General features: G+C 45.1%; 1 protein-coding gene across 1 annotated transcript in view; it reads left to right on the forward strand.

Moving 5' to 3' along the window:
• CCN4 (cellular communication network factor 4) overlaps positions 1-18,842 on the forward strand; it is a 123,570-nt gene that overhangs the window by 92,805 nt on the left and 11,923 nt on the right. Inside the window, exon 2 of the mRNA XM_082258718.1 lies at positions 16,981-17,257. Coding sequence (XP_082114844.1) covers positions 16,981-17,257 — 277 coding nt within the window. The remainder of the gene's footprint in view (positions 1-16,980; positions 17,258-18,842) is intronic.

Raw genomic sequence — 18,842 nt, forward strand, 5'->3', positions numbered from 1 at the left:
CATACATTAAGACCCCGTTCACACTGGGGCGACCTGTCAGGCGACCTGGTTGCCTGACAGGTCGCCGTAGGTCGCCTGCCATAGAGAAGCTGCGAACCCGTTCTAATAGGAGCTACACAAGTTGCTCCGACTTAGAAAAAGGGTCCGGAGCTTCTTTGGGGCGACCCGGAGCGACCTGCATTGACTTCAATGTTATGAAGTCCGTGCCGGCCGCTCAGAGGTCGCGGTGCGAGTAGCGCGCCGCGACCTATGAGGTCGCCCCGGCAAGTCGGATCGCCCCAGTGTGAACGGGGTCTCACACATTCTAGGGCTAATGTAAACACAAAACATGTCTTTGGACTGTGGGAGGAAATCCAACCAAGCACATGCAAACTTTATGCAGGTAGTGTCCTGGTCATAATGCAAACCAAGCCAACCCCCCCCCCCCCCCCCACACCCAAGTGCTGCAGGCAGGGCCGGTGCTAGACTACTTTGCACCCTAGGAAAGACCAGCTACTTGCCCCCCCCCCTCCCGCCCAAAAAAAAAAAAAACTGCACACATTGCCCCCTTTCCTGCCCCGTTTTAAACCTACACTCCCCTTTATGTATGTACAGCCCCCTTAAATTCTACACCCCCTTCCTGCACACACTTTCCCCCTTTAACCCTACACCCCCCTTCGTGTACACGCTGCCCCCCCTCCCTTCCTACACACTTCCCCCTTTAAAGCTACACCCCCTTCCTGCACACACTGCCCCCCTTTAATGCTACACCCCCTTTAACCCTACACCCCCTTCCCATACACACTGCCCCCCTTTAACCCTACACCCCCTTCCCATACACAATGCCCCCCTTTAATGCTACACCCCCTTTAACCCTGCACCCCCTTCCCATACACACTGCCCCCCTTTAATGCTACACCCCCTTTAACCCTACACCCCCTTCCCATACACACTGCCCCCCTTTAACCCTACACCCCCTTCCCATACACAATGCCCCCCTTTAATGCTACACCCCCTTTAACCCTGCACCCCCTTCCCATACACACTGCCCCCCTTTAATGCTACACCCCCTTTAACCCTACACCCCCTTCCCATACACACTGCCCCCCTTTAATACTACACCCCCCTTTAACCCTACACCCCCTTCCCATACACACTGCCCCCCTTTAACCCTACACCCCCCTTCATATACACACTTCCCCCCCTCTGAACCCTACATGCCCCTTCCTGCATGCACTGCCCCCCCCCTCTCTAGAGGTGAAATTTACTAGGGATTAGGAGGTGACAGGAGAGGAATGTGGCACTGGCCATGGCTGCGCCCTAGGTGTCAGTGCGCCCTAGGCGGCTGCCTAGTTTACCTAGTGGTAGCACCGGCCCTGGCTCCAGGGCAGGAGTGCCGACCAACAAGCCACTGTGCTGCCCATTGCCTGTTGGTCTGCACTGCTGTAGGAGTTGAAGAAACCCATTGTGGTGTCCATCAGAAACCCATGAGGACCAAATGTGGGACATGGACAGAATGTTGTCACCCTTAGCCCAGGAATAAGGATTTTAATGACAGCATTCCAGATATTATTTTAAAAGGCAATTAAAATACGTTGTGACATTACATTAGCTTTATAAAGCTTTCTATGGAATCTTATTTATTGGGTGTACGTCTACTTGAATTGCCGACTCATTCCAACGGAAGGAAGTTGCTAGCTAGGGACTTTGCACATCTACAGTCTTTGCACTTGCTAAACATGCTAGTGTGTTTTCTATATTCCGCTGTGCTGACTCGGACCTGAAATATATTTGGTCCTTACTACAGAGAACAGGGGCTCCGTACTGCACCAGCCTCCCTGCAACCTGCCTATACACAGCACAGCAGCAGCTGAGTCTGCTCTCCAGATGTCACGTCTGCTCTCCAGATGTCTTGACAGCCTGCCACATCATAAGATATCCCGCACCCTGCTGACTGTACAAATTCTAAGAGCACTGACACCCCGGAGAATGCCGATTACATGGACATCACTACTCAGAACTAGACCTCCATGGGCCTTGGTGCTGATGTGTTAGCTGCCCCACATTGATGGCCTACAAAATTTTACGGGCTTATTCATAAAGTAGCCAATGTGACTTTATCCAGATGTTGTCATTCAAAACACATGCACCAGGGATATTTCCCTGCAGTGAATGTCTAGTGAATGTCAGATTCCCTGGTTTATAAACATGGCCATCCGTGGCCATGGCCTTCCAACTAGAGATGAGCTTTGGTTTTGTCCAGACTAGGCATGAGCTGCACTGCCCTGGGTTTGGTACCAGCAAGGTTCTGCAAACTTCAAAATATTTGGGAACCTTTAGAAGGGTCTGTACACTTTCTTTTTATTTTTAATTTTTTAAGAAGCAAGCAAGGAAATGTAATTTGCTGGCAATTTAAACTGTATCTTATTTTCTTTGTAAATGTCAGTTTTGCTTTAAGTACGCACTTCTTTTTTTATATAGAGAATGCAAGATAGGTAGGAGGAAGGGGGAACAAACGCTTCTAGGAATAGCTAGTTAGCCTTTTCTTTCACTTTTTAAATGTATGTTACTATTTTTTTTTTTATTTATTTTAATTTTTTTTTGTCTTGCTTTAACAAAAAAGAAAAAAAAAAAAATGTATGTGATTTGTAAACATCTTTGCAATGCTTTTTTTTTTTTTTTTTTTTTTAGGAAGCCAGCAAGGAAATTTGCTGGCAACTTAAACTGTATCTTATTATCTTTGTAAATGCCAGTTTTGCTGTAAGTATGCGCTTTTTTTTTTTTTTTTTTTATACAGAGTATGCAAGATAGGTATGAGGAAGGGGGAATGAACACTTTAGAATAGCTAGAGTTAGCCTTTTCTTTCACCTTTTAAATGTATAATATTACTTATTTATTTTTATTCATTTAATTTTTTTTTTTTTTAAGAAGCCAGCAAGGAAATGTAATTGGCTGGCAATTTAAACGGTATCTTAGGAGGAAGGGGGAATGAACACTTTTAGGAGTAGCTAGAGTTAGCAGCCTTTTCTTTCTTTTTTTTTTTTAAATGTATAATACTATTTATTTATTTTTATTCATTTAAATATTTTTTTTGTGTTGCTTTAACAAAAAAAAAAAAAAGAAAAAGCTCAACATTGAAAACAAAAATTATTGTATGTGGTTTGTAATCAACTTTGCAATTTTTTTTTTTTTTTTTTTTAAGAAGCCAGCAAGGAAATGTAATTGGCTGGCAATTTAAACTGTATCTTAGGAGGAAGGGGAATGAACACTTTTAGGAATAGCTAGAGTTAGCCCTTTCTTTCACTTTTTAAATGTATAATATTATTTATTTATTTTTATTCCTTTTAAATTTTTTTTGTGTTGCTTTAACAAAAAAAAAAAAAAAAAAAAAAAAAAAGCTCAACATTAAAAAAAAAAAAAAAATTGTATGTGATTTGTAAACAACGTTGCAATGCTTTTTTTTTTTTTTTTTTTTTAAAAAGCTGGCAATTTGAACTGTATCTTATTTTTTGTCAGTTTTGCTGTACCACACAAATGAAAAATAAATTTCATAGAGTCTCTCCTATATCTATATATATTTCTCAAATATATATATATATATATATATATATATATTTATTTTTTTATATGTAATATATATATATATATATATATATATATATATATATATATATATTAATTTGTTATCTTAGGTAATGATGGAGTTATTACCATCAATTTTCCCATAGTAGACAGTCATCTCTGTCATTTGAAATAAACACATTAGTTAAACTGATGCTGTTTTTTTTTTTTTTAGGGTAGTGAAACAAGGTGAGAGCGCCATCTAGTGATCATTAGCGAAACAACACCTGCATGTACATTCTTGCTATAGTCTCTTATTTCTTTCCCTGCTGTAAAATGCAGATTTAAAGCTGACATTCATTCTGATTACATTTTGCCTTCCTTGGTGCAATCCTTCCACCTTCAACATGCTATTTAGAGATGAGCCCCCAATTGTTCTTGTTTGGGAATCCGCTGAACACCAGACTTTTCGCCCTTTTCGGTAAAAGCTGAACTTCACATATAGTGGCTGTTTTTTCTCCCGCTACTATATACAACAGCTTTCTTACTCCTGCTGTCATTGGCTGTTAAGGAAGGGTCGCGTGCCGACATTCGCTGCATCCTTAGCAACCAGTGACATCACCCGGCCCCATCAACATGTCAGCTATAAAACTGCATAGGTCCCACCTCCCAATGTTATAACAGACCCTTCTGCCCTGTTATGAATTCTAAATAGGCACCCCATGCAAGAATCAATAGGAAGGAAGGAGTGCCGGGGGCCAGAAAATTGGAATGCTTGATGTAGGGTCCATAAAACGTTTATTAATAGTGTAAACATGTACATCGAGCCAACGCGTTTTGGGGAAATGGACTCCTTCTTCGGGGTTAACAAGTAAGCATTGAAATAAAAAAAATTAGAAATAAATATATATATATATATATATATATATATATATATATATATACACACACACATATATATATATATATATATATATATACTGTATATATATATAGATAGATAATGTGTGTGTGTGTGTGTATATATATACAGTATATATATTTTTTTTTATGCTTACTTGTTAACCCTGAAGAAGAAGTCTATTTCCCCAAAATGCGTTTCCCTGCTGTATATATATATATGTATATATGTATATATGTATGTGTGCGTATATATATATATATATATATATATATATATATATATATATATATATATATATATATATACACAGTATATATATAAATTCAGTATATATATATATATATATATATGTGTCTGTGTGTGTGTGTGTGTATATATATGTCTACACAATATTTATATATATATATATATATAGTCACCGGCCACTTTATTAGGTACGCCTGGCTAGTACTTGGTTGGTCTTCAGAGCTGCCTTCATTATTCGTGACACAGATTCAATAAGATGTTGGAGACATTCCTCAGAGATTTTGCTCCATAGTGACATGATAGCATCATCCAGTTGCTGCAGATTTGTTGGCTGCACATCCATGATGGGAATCTCTCGTTCCACCATATCCCAATGGTGATCTATTGGATAATATCTGGTGAGTGTGGAGACCATTGGAGTACAGTCATAAAAAAAAAAAAGAGAGATGAACACACCCAATTGGTTACCTCTAAAAAGTTTATTTAATTAGCCAATTTTGGCAAATATAACAATTGACAGCATCCGTATGCAAAGATTCCTCAAAACCCTCCCCCATACCTACTCCACTCAATTAACACACTCCTAACTCGCTCAAAAAACACCCTCCATGACACCCCACCCTTAAAAAGGTACTCCTGTGGGAGCTGGAGATGAACTCCCCTCAGAGCCCCCTCCTTCCTGCCAAGAATGCCTGCTGGAATAACTCCACAATGGAGGCAACTACCTTAAACCTGTCAGTACCCCGAGAGACCAGAACCCCACCTTAAAACCACGATGGGTAAATGAGGTTTTAGGATTCTACAAGGTAGGGACTAAATATAGATGAGACTGAAACACTGTGGAGCTCAATCAAAAAAATGCATCTAATGACTCCATCCCCCACACAGTTAGAAAGCACTCCCTAGGAGCATATTTAACCCTTTGATCTCCCCCTGGTGTTAACCCCTTCCCTGCCAGTGTCATTAGTACAGTGCATATTTTTAGCACTGATTACTGTAGTAATGTCACTGGTCCCCTCAAAAGTGTCAGTTAGGTGTCCGATCTGTCCGCCGCAATGTTGCTGATCGCCGCCATTACTAGTAAAAAAAAAAAAACTCTAGTTTGTAGATGCGTTAACTTTTGTGCAAACCAATCAATATACATTTATTGAGATTTCTTTTACCAAAAATATGTAGCAGAATACATATTGGCCTAAATTGATGAAAAAAGTAGATTTTTTATTTTTTTGTTTATTGAGAATGTTTTATAGCAGAAAGTAAAAAAATAATTATTTTGTTTCAAAATTGTTGCCATTTTTTTGTTTATAGCACAAAAAATAAAAACCACAGAGGTGATTAAATACCACCGAAAGAAAGCTCTATTTATGGGGGAAAAAGGACATCAATTTTATTTGGGCACAGCGCCGCACGACCGCGCAACTGTCAGTTAAAATAAAGCAGTGCCCAATCGCAAAAAATGTCCTGGTCATTAAGGGTGTAAAACCGGTCCTTAAAGCGGAGTTCCACCCAAAAGTGGAACTTCCGCTTTAGGTATTCTAACCCCCTGACATGCCACATTTGGCATGTCATTTTTTTGGGGAGGGAGTGGGTACCTAGTTTTGACAGGTACCCGCTCCCACTTCCGCTCGGAGCGCCACGGCGCCCTGAACGGAAGTTCTCCTCTCCCCCTCCCTCCCTGCAATCTTCTGGGACACGTCAGAGGTCCCAGAAGATTGCCGGCCAATCAAGACGCGCAGCGCGACTCGCGCATGCGCAGTGGGTACCCGGCTGTGAAGCCGCAAACTGTCACAGCCGGGTGCCCACAGCAGTGATGCCGGCGCCGAGGGAGAGGATCGAGGCTTCGGGCGGCCGCATCGCTGGACCGTTGGACAGGTGAGTGAAATGGCTGGAACTCCGCTTTAAGTGGTTAACAGTGGTTTCCTTTTGAGATGGTTTGTCCTTTATTTGTCTTTCACTGTTCCAATCTCAAATTAAGTTTACATTGAAATCCTTATAATTCACTATTCTGGTTTCAAGGTAATTTCAGTGTGCAACGTATTAGTAATTTGCAGTGTAATGTATAAGATAAGGCAGACCCTATAAGCCATTTACTGTTTGAAGTTTTTAATTGTCCAAATTTGCAACTGTGTCCTTCAAGGTCACACACTAATGACCAAATCTGAGCATACGGCCAATTACTACTCTGTTAATAATCAACTATCATGACTAGGGGATTAAAGATGATTTGTCTCTATTCTGCTCTGACCATCACTCTCCTCCTCCATTATAAATAACCACGTGACCACAGGTTGGAGTTAAATGGCCATAGCAGCTTTTTATTAACAAACTGTATACATAACAGGTAAATAACACGTTAAACCCAAGTTTTTACTGGAGCCTCAAGGTCTCGGTAGGCATCAAAGGAGGTACCTGCGTCCAACTTAACCACTTGCCGACTGCCTAACGACTATTTACGTCGGCAGTCAGCCCCTCACAGGCAAAGTGACGTAGGTCTACGTCGCTAGCCTGTGAGGCTCTAGGGAGCGAGCGCGCGCCGCCGGAGGCACGCTCCCGCTCGCTCACGAACCCCATTCCCCCCCCCCCCCCCGCGCGCGCGCGCGCGAGCGGCGGACCCGATGTCCACTGGTAACTCGCGATCGGCGGTTACACCGGGAGAAAGGCAGGCGGCTAGTGTAAACACAGCCGCCTGTCATTCTTCCCTGTGTAACAGCAGAGATCATACGGTCCTGCTATGTAGGATCGTAGATCTGTGCTGTTACACACACAGCCACATCCAATCACAGTAAGAAGCACTGCCCTAGGGACACACTTAACCCCTCCTTCTCCAATAAAGTTAACCCCTTCCCTGCCAGTGTCATTTTTACAGTAACAGTGCATATGTATAGCACTGATTACTGCAGTAATGTCACTGGTACCCCCAAAAGTGTCAAAAATGTCAGTCAAGGGTCCGATCTGTCCGCCGCAATGTCGCAGTCCCGCAAAAAAAATCGCAGATCGCCGCCATTACTCGTTAAAAAAAAAAACAACAAAAATGACAGAAATCTTTCCCTTAGTTAGTAAACGCAATAACTTTTGCGCAAACCAATCAAAATACGCTTTTTGCAATTTTTTTTACCAAACATATGTAGCAGAAAACAAATTGGCCTAAAATGTTAAAAAAATTTGATTTTTTACATTTTTTGGGGGGAATTTCATATAAAAAAATGTGAAAAATATTGTTATTTTTGCAAAATTGTCGCTCTTTTTTTGTTTATAGCGCAGGATCAAAAAATCGCACAGGTGATCAAATACCACCAAAAGAAAGCTCTGTGGGGAAAAAAAGGACGTCAAATTCATTTGGGTTCAGTGTCGCACGACCGCGCAATTGTCCATTAAATTCACGCAGTGCCGAATAGCAAAATAGGCCCTGGTCAGGAAGGGGGTAAAATCTTCCGGGGCTTAAGTGGTTAATTAAGCCTCCAGCCGCCACAGCACCGACTCGGAGACAACCAGTCGCAGGTACCAACATACCAACTACTGGGAGCCGTACCTCAGACGGGTCCCTACCAAGTATAAGTTTGCACCATACTAATCTACCAGGAACTTGTACACCGCCACCACCACACAAACATGACACCTTATGTTTGTGCGGCACCACAAACCTGTAGGGCTCACCTTGCCACTGAAGTGAAGTCAAATATATGTTCCTGAATGAATTCCTCTTCAGGGTCCTGACTTGGCACCCCCTTCCTCACTCCCCATGCCTGCTAGCCCCTTGTCCACTGACTCTCCACTGGAGTGGTCCCCTTCCTGGGCAGACCCCTGGCAAGCTTTCCGGTACTTACGGACACTGTTTTTCCCTGGGTTGCTGGGCCTTCAGCTCCGCTCATCAGTATCCTGGACCTCCTGGCTCAGCATCACACACTCGGTCCCCTAGGCCGAGCGCCTCTGACCACCTTCCTTGCTGACAGGAGGAGAGACAGCCATTGCCCTCCTCCTGGGACCTGGCTTCCCTCCCAAATACACCCTGTCACATGTGCCCTCTGCTTTTATCACCAATCCCAGGATGCACCACCCCTGTGCCAACCCTCTGGGACAGCCACAAAAGCCTGTGCTTCATTGGCTGTGTTTCCTCCACTGTCCAACAGGCTCCCCTATTGGATACAGTGGGGACACTCCCTCAGACCAAGTGAATCACACATGGACACATGTAACAGGCAAAACTACTGATCAGGCTCCCCTGTGAAGCAGGCAGAGCAAACTATACTTTGACCTAGCACCTACCTAGGAGGGTGCTACATGTATATAAATCCTGCCTCTTTGCTTAATAAACTAGAACAGTTGTATGTCACTCTTAGCACCTGAGTGTCCGTCTGTCTGTTCTCCTGCTGCGGCTTACACCTGTATTTGGGGTGTGGTGAACTCTTAACCACTTGCCGACTGCCCACCGCAGATATACTGCGGCAGGCTGGATCAGCGAAACGCCCTACTGGTACAGCAATTCCTAGAAGCGCTCCTGGGGGCGAGCGCGCATGCCGCCTGTGGCACGCACCCCCCCACTAGGCAGCTGGGATGCCGATCCATGGGGCCGGTGTTGTAAAATTTTGTCGGACCCGTGAAAAAATCAGACCTCGTCACTTCCGGTGATAGAGCATCACAAAACAGCAGATGGGAGTCATCCGTGCGCATGCGCAGAAGACATTTTTCGAGGTTTGGCAAAATTATAACAGAGAGCGGACAGCTGATTGAGAGGAGGCGGGGCTGAGGTGCGACGGAGGACACATATGCAGAGCTGGTGGAGGAGGCGGGACGGAGGTGCGGCCATGTAATATATGCAGGACTTTAGCGACTCCTTATGTTTTATTATCTTTAGCAATTATCGTATTATTTATCCTTAGGATTTCATTACATTTAGTATTTCTTATTTTGTATTATATAAATAGTAAATGTAATGAAATCCTAAGGATAAATAATACGATAATTGCTAAAGATAATAAAACAAGGAGTCGCTAAAGTCCTGCATTTATTACACGGCCGCACCTCCGTCCCGCCTCCTCTATTCAGCTCTGCAGATGACGCGGCGGTGTCTTCCGTCCCACCTCAGCCCCGCCTCCTCTCATTCAGCTGCCCGCTATGTGTTATAAGTTTACCAAACCAAGATAATGTCTTATGCGCATGCGCACTTGAGACTCCTACTACCGGAAGTGACGAGGTCCGATTTTTTCACGGGTCCGAGAAAATTTTAGAACACCGGCGGCCGCGATTGCTCCCTGCTGAGAGAGAACACCGGTCAGCTGTTGTAAACACAGCCAACCATTGTTCTCTCTGAAATGATCAGAGAGCACCTGTGATCCTTCTATACAGGAACACAGGTCTATATGATCATTTCACTAGTCCCTCCCCCCACAGTTAGCAAACACCCCCTAGGCTCACACTTAACCCTTTGATCACCCCAAGGTTAACCCCTTCCCTGCCAATGTCATTATTACAGTAACAGTGCATATTTTTAGCACTGATTACTGTAGTAATGTCACTGATACTCCCAAAAGTGTCAAAAATGTCTGTTAGGGGTCCGATCTGTCCGCCGCAATGTCGCAGTGGCGCTATAAATCGCAGATTGCTGCCATTACTAGTAAAAAAATAAATAAATAAAAATGACATGAATCTTTCACCTAGTTTGTAGAGGCGATAACTTTTGCTCTTCCGGTCCAGAAGTGGTTAATTGACACCCACAGTAAATAGAACACATCGCGGTTGCTATGTGATGCGTGGAAACGCACAGGAATCGCCACGTTTCCCGAACCGCATCAGTGTGAACCAGGGCTAAGGCACAGTTTCAAAATATTAAAAGTAATAATTTCCCATTTTAGGGGAAAAAAAAACCTCATAGGGCGCTTGAGGAGCAACCTGAATGCATCTGAAATGTGTATTAGCCCTCATTCCCACCGGTGTGATTTGACAGTTCAAAATCACATGACAAGTCGCAACCCCATTCCTGCAATGGGACCATTCAAACCGTTGCGGCTTAAGTTGCAAAGATTTTGAAAAAGGTTCCTGCACTACTTTTTTGAGATCTCATTGCGGCTTGCATAGACTTCCGTTAACCACTTAAGCCCCGGAAGATTTTACCCCCTTCCTGACCAAGGCCTATTTTGCGATTCAGCACTGCGTGATTTTAACGGACAATTGCGCGGTCGTGCAACGCTGTACCTAAACAAATTTGACATCCTTTTTTTCCCACAAACAGAGCTTTCTTTTGGTGGTATTTGATCACCTGTGCGATTTTTTGATCATGCGCTATAAACAACAAAAGGGCGTCAATTTTGCAAAAATAACAATATTTTTCACATTTTTTTATATGAAATTCCCCAAAAGAAATGTAAAATCAAATTTTTTTAACATTTTAGGCCAATTTGTTTTCTGCTACATATTTTTGGTAAAAAAAATCGCAAAAAGCATATTTTGATTGGTTTGCGCAAAAGTTATTGCGTTTACTAACAAAGGGAAAGATTTTTGTAATTTTTGTTGTTTTTTTATTGATTTAACGCGTAATGGCGGCGATCTGCGATTTTTTTTGGCGGGACTGCGACATTGGGGAGGACAGATCGGACCCTTGACTGACATTTTTGACACTTTTGGGGTTACCAGTGACATTTCTACAGTAATCAGTGCTATACATATGCACTGTTACTGTAAAAATACACTGGCAGTGAAGGGGTTAACTTTTTTTGAGAGGGAGGGGTTATGTGTGGCCCTAGGGGCGTGTTTCTAACTGTGATTGGCTGTGGCTTGAGGTGTAGGAACAGTGATCAACGGTCCTACATAGTAGAACCGTATGATCACCATTCTTACACAGGGGAGAATGACAGGTGGCTTTGTTTACATTAGCCGCCTGCCTTTCTCCCGCTGTCACGGACGATCGCGAGTGCCCGGCGGACATCGGGTCCGCCGGTCACACGCGCAGGGGGGTCCGTGACCGAGCGGAAGCGGGAGCGCACATTCGGCGGCGCGTGCTCGTTCTGCCTGTGAGGGGCTGACTGCCGCAGTAAATATACTGTGGGCTGTCGGCAAGCGGTTAAATGAAGCCGCAGTGAAATCAGAGGTGCAAATCACACTGATCTGCGGCTTTGATATTGCGCTGAAGCTGATCTGCTGTGAACCAAATACCGGCACCTTATTGGCTGCTTTTAAGTTCATAAATTTCTATATACAGAGTCTGGCCTCGGCACTCTTCGCCATCTTTTTTTTTTTTTTTTTTTTTGGCGTTGCGCGCTTTGCCTGCTAGTGTAATTTCTGTGCTTGTGTTTTGGCAGCCATGTGCAGCGATGGTGACGGTCTGCCTGGACTGCACTGCGCTCCTGGATAGCCCCCGGCCTCAGACACGCATTATCCCAGTATTCCCAGTGATGTCACATCTCAGGAATGTACATCACAGCCCTCCACATAACAAAAAAATGTCAGCAAACTTTTTCCTGTAACTTGTTCTTGTTGCATCCTAGGAGGCGCCTCATCTTTCCCAGTTGGTGTCAGGCTCCGTACGGCGGAGTTAATGACTTTCCTTTCATCTTCTGATACTTTAGAAGCCATTAGAAGAGAATAACAGTCTTTGCCAAACCACTCAGGGAGCGGAGAGGAAGAATTGCAGGCTGCGGCTCGGTGATTGACATAATCCCATACGGACGCCGTGTATTAGACGCGAGACGCGCTTCCTCATATTTCCACTACTGCTGCTCGGGGTGAAAAGCTCCCGGCTTAACACAGATTTTAACATTTCGTTCTGAGATGGGCGGAAAGCCATCAATGAGTGCCACCGGCTGCGGGCACAGTCTATCATTTATCAGAAGCGTTAAATTAGATCTGTAATGTATTTCTTTGTAAGAATACGCTTTAATGTGATATGGTACAAACTGAGCCAACGTCATCTGTAATGTGACTTGCATATATATATACAGTATCTCACAAAAGTGAGTACACCCCCCCCCCCCCCCACACACACACATTTTTGAAAATATTTTACTCTATCTTTTCATGTGACAACACTAAAGAAATGACACTTTGCTACAATGTAAAGGAGTGAGTGTACAGCTTGTATAAGAGCCGGTTCACACTGAGGCGATTTGTCAGGCGACCTGGTCGCCTGACAAGTCGCCGTGGGTCGCCTGCCATAGATTAGCACAGGACCCGTTCTAATAGGAGCGACACAAGTCGCTCCGACTTAGAAAAAGGGTCCTGTACTACTTTGGGGCGACCTGGAGCGACCTGCATTGACTTCAATGATATGAAGTCCGTGCATGCCGCTCCGAGGTAGCGGAGCGAACTGTGCACCGCAACTTCACAGGTCGCCCTGGCAAGTCGGGTCGCGCCTATGTGAACCGGCTCTAACAGTGTAAATTTGCTGTCCCCTCAAAATAACTCCACACACAGCCATTAATGTCTAAACCACTGGCAACAAAAGTGAGTACACCCCTAAGTTAAAATGTCCAAACTGGGCCCAAAGTGTCAATATTTTGTGTGCCCACCATTATTTTCCAGCACTGCCTTAACCCTCCTGGGCATGGAGTTCACCAGAGCTTCACAGGTTGCCACTGGAGTCCTCTTCCACTCCTCCATGACAACATCACGGAGCTGGTGGATGTTAGAGACCTTGTGGTCCTCCACCTTCCATTTGAGGATGCCCCGCAGATGTTCAATAGGGTTTACTGTAGCCATTAATGTCTAAACTGCTGGCAACAAAAGTGAGTACACCCCTAAGTAAAAAATATCCAAACTGGGCCCAATTAGGCATTTTCCCTCCCAGTGTCATGTGACTCGTTAGCGTTACAAGGTCTCAGGTGTGAATGGGGAGCAGGTGTGGTCAATTTGGTGTTGCTCTCTCATACTGGTCACTGGAAGTTCAACATGGCACCTCATGGCAAAGAACTCATACAGAGGTTTAATAGGACAGGTTCCACTCAGAACAGGCTTCGTTCTGGTCAACCAAAGAAGTTGAGTGCACGTGCTCAGCATCATATCCAGGGGTTGTCTTTGGGAAATAGACGTATGAGTGCTGCCAGCATTGCTGCAGAGGTGGAAGGGGTTAGCTTGTCAGTGCTCAGACCATACGCCGCACACTGCATCAAATTGGTCTGCATGGCTGTCATCCCAGAAGAAAGCCTCTTCTAAAGATGATGCACAAGAAAGCCGCAAACAGTTTGCTGAAGACAAGCAGACTAAGGACATGGATTACTGGAACCATGTCCTGTGGTCTGATGAGACCAAGATAAACATATTTAGTTCAGATGGTGTCAAGCGTGTGTGGTGGCAACCAGGTGAGGAGTAAAAAGACAAGTGTGTCTTGCCTATAGTTCAGCATGGTGGTGGGAGTGTCATGGTCTGTTGTTACATGAGTGCTGCCGGCACTGGGGAGCTACAGTTCATTGAGGGAACCATGAATGCCAACATGTACTATAGCATATTGAAGTAGAGCATGGTCCCCTCCCTTCGGAGACTGGGTATTCCAACATGATAATGACCCCAAACACACCTCCAAGATGACCACTGCCTTGCTAAAGAAGCTGAGGGTAAAGGTGATGGACCGGCCAAGCATGTCTCCAGACCTAGACCCTATTGAGCATCTGTGGGGCATCCTCAAAGGGAAGGTGGAGGAGCGCAAGGTCTCTAACATCCACCAGCTCCGTGATGTCATCATGGAGGAGTGGAAGAGGACTCCAGTGGCAACCTGTAAAGCTCTAGTGAATTCCATGCCCTTTTTTTCGCCTTCCTCTGGATCAACTGAGGGTATAGGATTGTGTATATGGGATTGTATGGTTGGGTTTGCAATACTGTTTTTTTTTTTGTTGGTTGAACCAGATGTCTTTTTTCAACCTGACTAACTATGTAACTATGTAAGAAAATTAAAAACTGCATAGGGTCCACCACTAAATATAATATCAGACCCGTCCGGTCTGGTATGGATTTTAAGGGGGAAACCAATGCAAAAATAAATCAGGCGCTCCCCCAAAATCCACACCAGACCCTTATCTGAGCATGCAGTTTGGCTGGCCTGGAAAGTGGGGTGGCTGGTGGGAAAGCTCTGTACATAGCTTAGCACCGTGCCTCAGTACAACTCTCAAGAACCCCCAGCCCTGATGTAAGCAGTGGGCTGGCCCCTGGGAGGAGTTGTGCAAATATCAAAATGTCTTGATGAGTGGGTGTCAGTCTGGGGGAAAGGGGGTTACTAGGCAGGCTGTGTATTTGCATGCAGACCGCCCTATCTACTGCCTACATGTAATTTTGAGCTTTCATGACTGAAAGAACTGGGTTACCTGACAAATCCATACTCTAGTTTCCCTGCCTTTCAAAGCTATTTGCTTTCTCTGCCATCAGTCATTATGTTCCTGTGCATTATATGAAAGAACACATCACCAGCATCCCTCTAAACATATATATGCTTAAGCAGGTGATCAGCAGATTGCACTTCTATGGTCTGCAGCACCTAGTGACCAGCAGGGCGGAGCATGCATGTCTTTATAAATCTCAGCTCTTCCTGATCCTTACTTTTGTTGGCCTGCCTCTCACAGCTATTTGCTTTCTCTACATCAGTCGTTTTGTTCCTGAGCATTAAATTGAATTGAAGAACACATCACTGGAATCCCTTTACATTTGCATTCTCAAGTGACTGATCAGCAGATTGCACAGCCATGGTCTGCAGCACCCAGTGACCAGTAGGGAGGAGCATGCATGTCTTTAAAATGTCATCTCCTCCTGATCCCTACTTTTGTTGGCTTGCCTTTCACAGCTATTTGCTTCCTCTGCCATCAGTGATTTTTTTTTCCCCCTGAGCATTATATGGATCAGTGGCATCCCTTTAGATGTGCATGCTCAAGAGATTGAACAACAAATTGCATAGCTACAGTCTGCAGAACCCAGTGACCCGCAGAGAGGAGCATGCATGTTTTTAAATGCCAGATATGCAGGAACATTTGTGAGAGTGTAGCGGGTTAGGAGTCTTAGTCTATACCAGGGGTCTCCAAACTTTGGAAACAAAGGGCCAGTTTACTATCCTTCAAACTTTAAAGGGGGCAGACTGTGGCCAGTGGAAGAAAAAAATGTCCTGGTGTAAGTGGGATTAAACAATGTGCCATCATTGGTATTAGGGGGTGTAATAGTGCCTCATTATTGATATCAATGGAAGAAATAGTGCCCCATCTTTGGAGTTAGTGGGAGAAATTCTGCCGCATCATTGGATTCAGTTGGGGGGGGGGGGGGTAGTGCCTCATTATTGGTGTAAGTAGGAGAAATATTGCCCCATCATTGGTATCAGTGGGGGGAATACTGCCCCATCATTGTTGTCAGTGGGAGAAATTCTGCCCAATCATTGGAGTCAGTGGGAGTAATAGTGCTCCATCATTGGAGTCAGTGGGCAGAATAGTGCCCTATCATTGGTGTCAGTGGGAGGAATGGTGCCCCATCATTGGTGTCAATGGGAGGAATGGTGCCCCACCATTGGTGTCAGGGGAAGAAATACTGCCCCATCATTGGTGTCAGTGGAAGCAATAGTTCCCCATTGTTGGTATCAATGGGAGGACTAGTGCCCCATCATTGGAGTCAGTGGGAGGAATGGTGCCCCATCATTGGAGTCAGTGGGAGGAATGGTGCCCCATCATTGGAGTCAGTGGGAGGAATGGTGCCCCATCATTGGAGTCAGTGGGAGGAATGGTGTGCCATAGTTAGTGCTAGGGAGAGCACTAGTGCCCCATTGTTGGTATCAGTGGCAGGAACTATGCCCCACTGTTGCTGACAACTAATGCCCCATCCTTGGATTCAGTGGGAGGAAAAGTGCCCCATCATTGGAGTCTGTGGAAGGAATAGTGCCCCATCATTGGTGTCAGTAAGAGCAATACTGCCCCAATATTGGTGTCAGTGGGAGGAATGGTGCCCCATCATTGGTTTCGGGGGGAACAATAGTGCCCCATTGTTGTTATCAATGGGAGGAATAGTGTGCCATAGTTAGTGTCAGTGAGAGGACTAGTACTCCATTGTGGGTGTCAGTGGCAGGAATTATGCCCCACTGTTGTTGGCAATGGGGAAAATAATGCCCCAAGGGCCAGATAAAAAGAAAGCAAAGGGCCACATCTGGCCCCCGGGTCGCAGTTTGGAGAACAGTGATCTATACAGCCAGTGCAAAGCGTTGGGCCTGATCTGATGCAGTTATTGTCCAATCCATCCAGTAGATAATTCACCTTTTGCTAACTGGTTTGATGTGTTTTTCTCTTCCTGATATAAACCAGAACTCATTTTTGATAATACGTTTTTTATTGTGTCATTCGCAGGTCATTTTACAAAACACGACCACAATGCCTCCAACCCCTGCTGTTACAGAAGAGTATGTTCGGGTCCAGTACTGTAAGTGGCCCTGTGAATGCCCCCCGACCCCACCTGTGTGCCCACCTGGGATCAGTCTGGTCACAGATGGCTGCGACTGCTGCAAGACCTGTGCCAGGCAGCGAGGAGAGAACTGCACGGAGGCAGACACATGCGACCCGCACAAAGGACTTTATTGTGACTACAGCAGGGACATGCCTAGGTATGAAGTAGGTGTCTGCGGACGTAAGTATCCTATATATTTTATGCATTTATGTGTATGTCATTGTTCATTTCCATTAATGTGTCAACCCTTTCACTACCAGTGCTGGGTGCCTGACTGCTTCTTGTATCTCTCAGACACTCTGTGAGATGTCTGGGTCTGGGTTTGCAGCTCCGCCCACTTGCTGCAAAGGGTCACGAGCCTTTTATATAAAACCTAACTTCAGCCCAAACTTTTTTGGTGGGGAGAGGTTAGGACAAGGCCGCTGATGGGGGGGACCACCAGTCCTCCTGCAAGGGGCCCGAGCACACAGGGGGGCCCCAACAGAACAGGGAATCGGTGCGGTCGGGAGGAGGGGCAATTACAGAAGGAAGCCCTGTGTGGCTTCCTGCAGCAGCTGCAAGCCGGTTTCTCCCCCTCTTGCCAGCTTTCAGCTGCTGCAGGGGGAGACACAAACACAGGGCATCATTCCTGTAATTCCTTCTCTGACGCAGATCCCCCTCCCTGTTCTGCCTGTTTCTGACACCCCCCCCTCCCCGTGTGCCCCCCTTTCACTGTGCCAACCCCCCCTCACAGCACTGCAGGCTTCCCTGCCCTGTAAAAAAAATAAAAAATTGTAAAAAAATTAAATAATAATAATTAAACATTGTAATAAATCATTTTAAAAGATCATAAAATAATTATAAACATTACAGGGCTTCCTTCTGTAATTACCCCTCCGCCTGACCTCACCGATTGCCCGTGCTGTTGGGGCCCCCCTGTATGATCGGGCCCCCTATAGGAGGACTGGTGCCCCCCACCCCATCAGCGGCCCTGGACCCAGATACCTTCTAGTTTATCGCAGATTCTTCATTTATTAATACATAACGGGTATTCCCACCGGTCTCCCTGCTGTATATGTACTCTGACCGAGGAGATTTTTCTATTTAAATGGGGAGATATTGCTTTGTACTTTCCACACGCGTCTTTTCATGATTTGGTTTTAATACGTTTTTTAATGTTGTTACAATAAATCTATATATTTTATCAATTGAGTACTCAAGTTTCTTAATGGGATTACTAGTGGCAGTGGTGTATTTAGGTTTTGTGCTGCCCTAGGCCTGACTAAACTTGGGAACCCCTAATTTAAATATGACCCACCCCTTCCATTAAAGGCCACACCCTTTCCTGTTTATGACCCGCCCTGTCATCTGTAAACCACAGACCACAACCACAGTCTATAAGTGCCCTTCATTGCAGCCTCATCAGTTCCCATAAGTTCAGCTTCATCAGTGCCCATCAGTGCAGCCTTATCAGTGATCATCAGTTCAGCCTCATTACTGCCCATCAGTGCAGCCTCATCAGTGCAACATATCAGTGCAGCCTCATCAGTGGCCATCAGTACAGCCCCATCAGTGGCCACCAGTGCAGCCTCTCAGTGCCCATTAGTGCAGCCTATCAGTGCATCATATCAGTGCCCATCAGTGCTGCCTTCTCAGAGCAGCTTATCAGTCCTGCCTCATCAGGGGCCATCGGTGCAGTCTATTAGTGCCCATCAGTGCAATATATCAGTGCCCATCAGGGCAGCATATCAGTGCAGCCCCATCAGCTTTTTTGCTGCCCCCTTGC

Source organism: Pelophylax lessonae (assembly GCF_965119305.1).
Source record: "Pelophylax lessonae genome assembly, chromosome: 5".
In the NCBI taxonomy this organism is placed as follows: domain Eukaryota; kingdom Metazoa; phylum Chordata; class Amphibia; order Anura; family Ranidae; genus Pelophylax; species Pelophylax lessonae.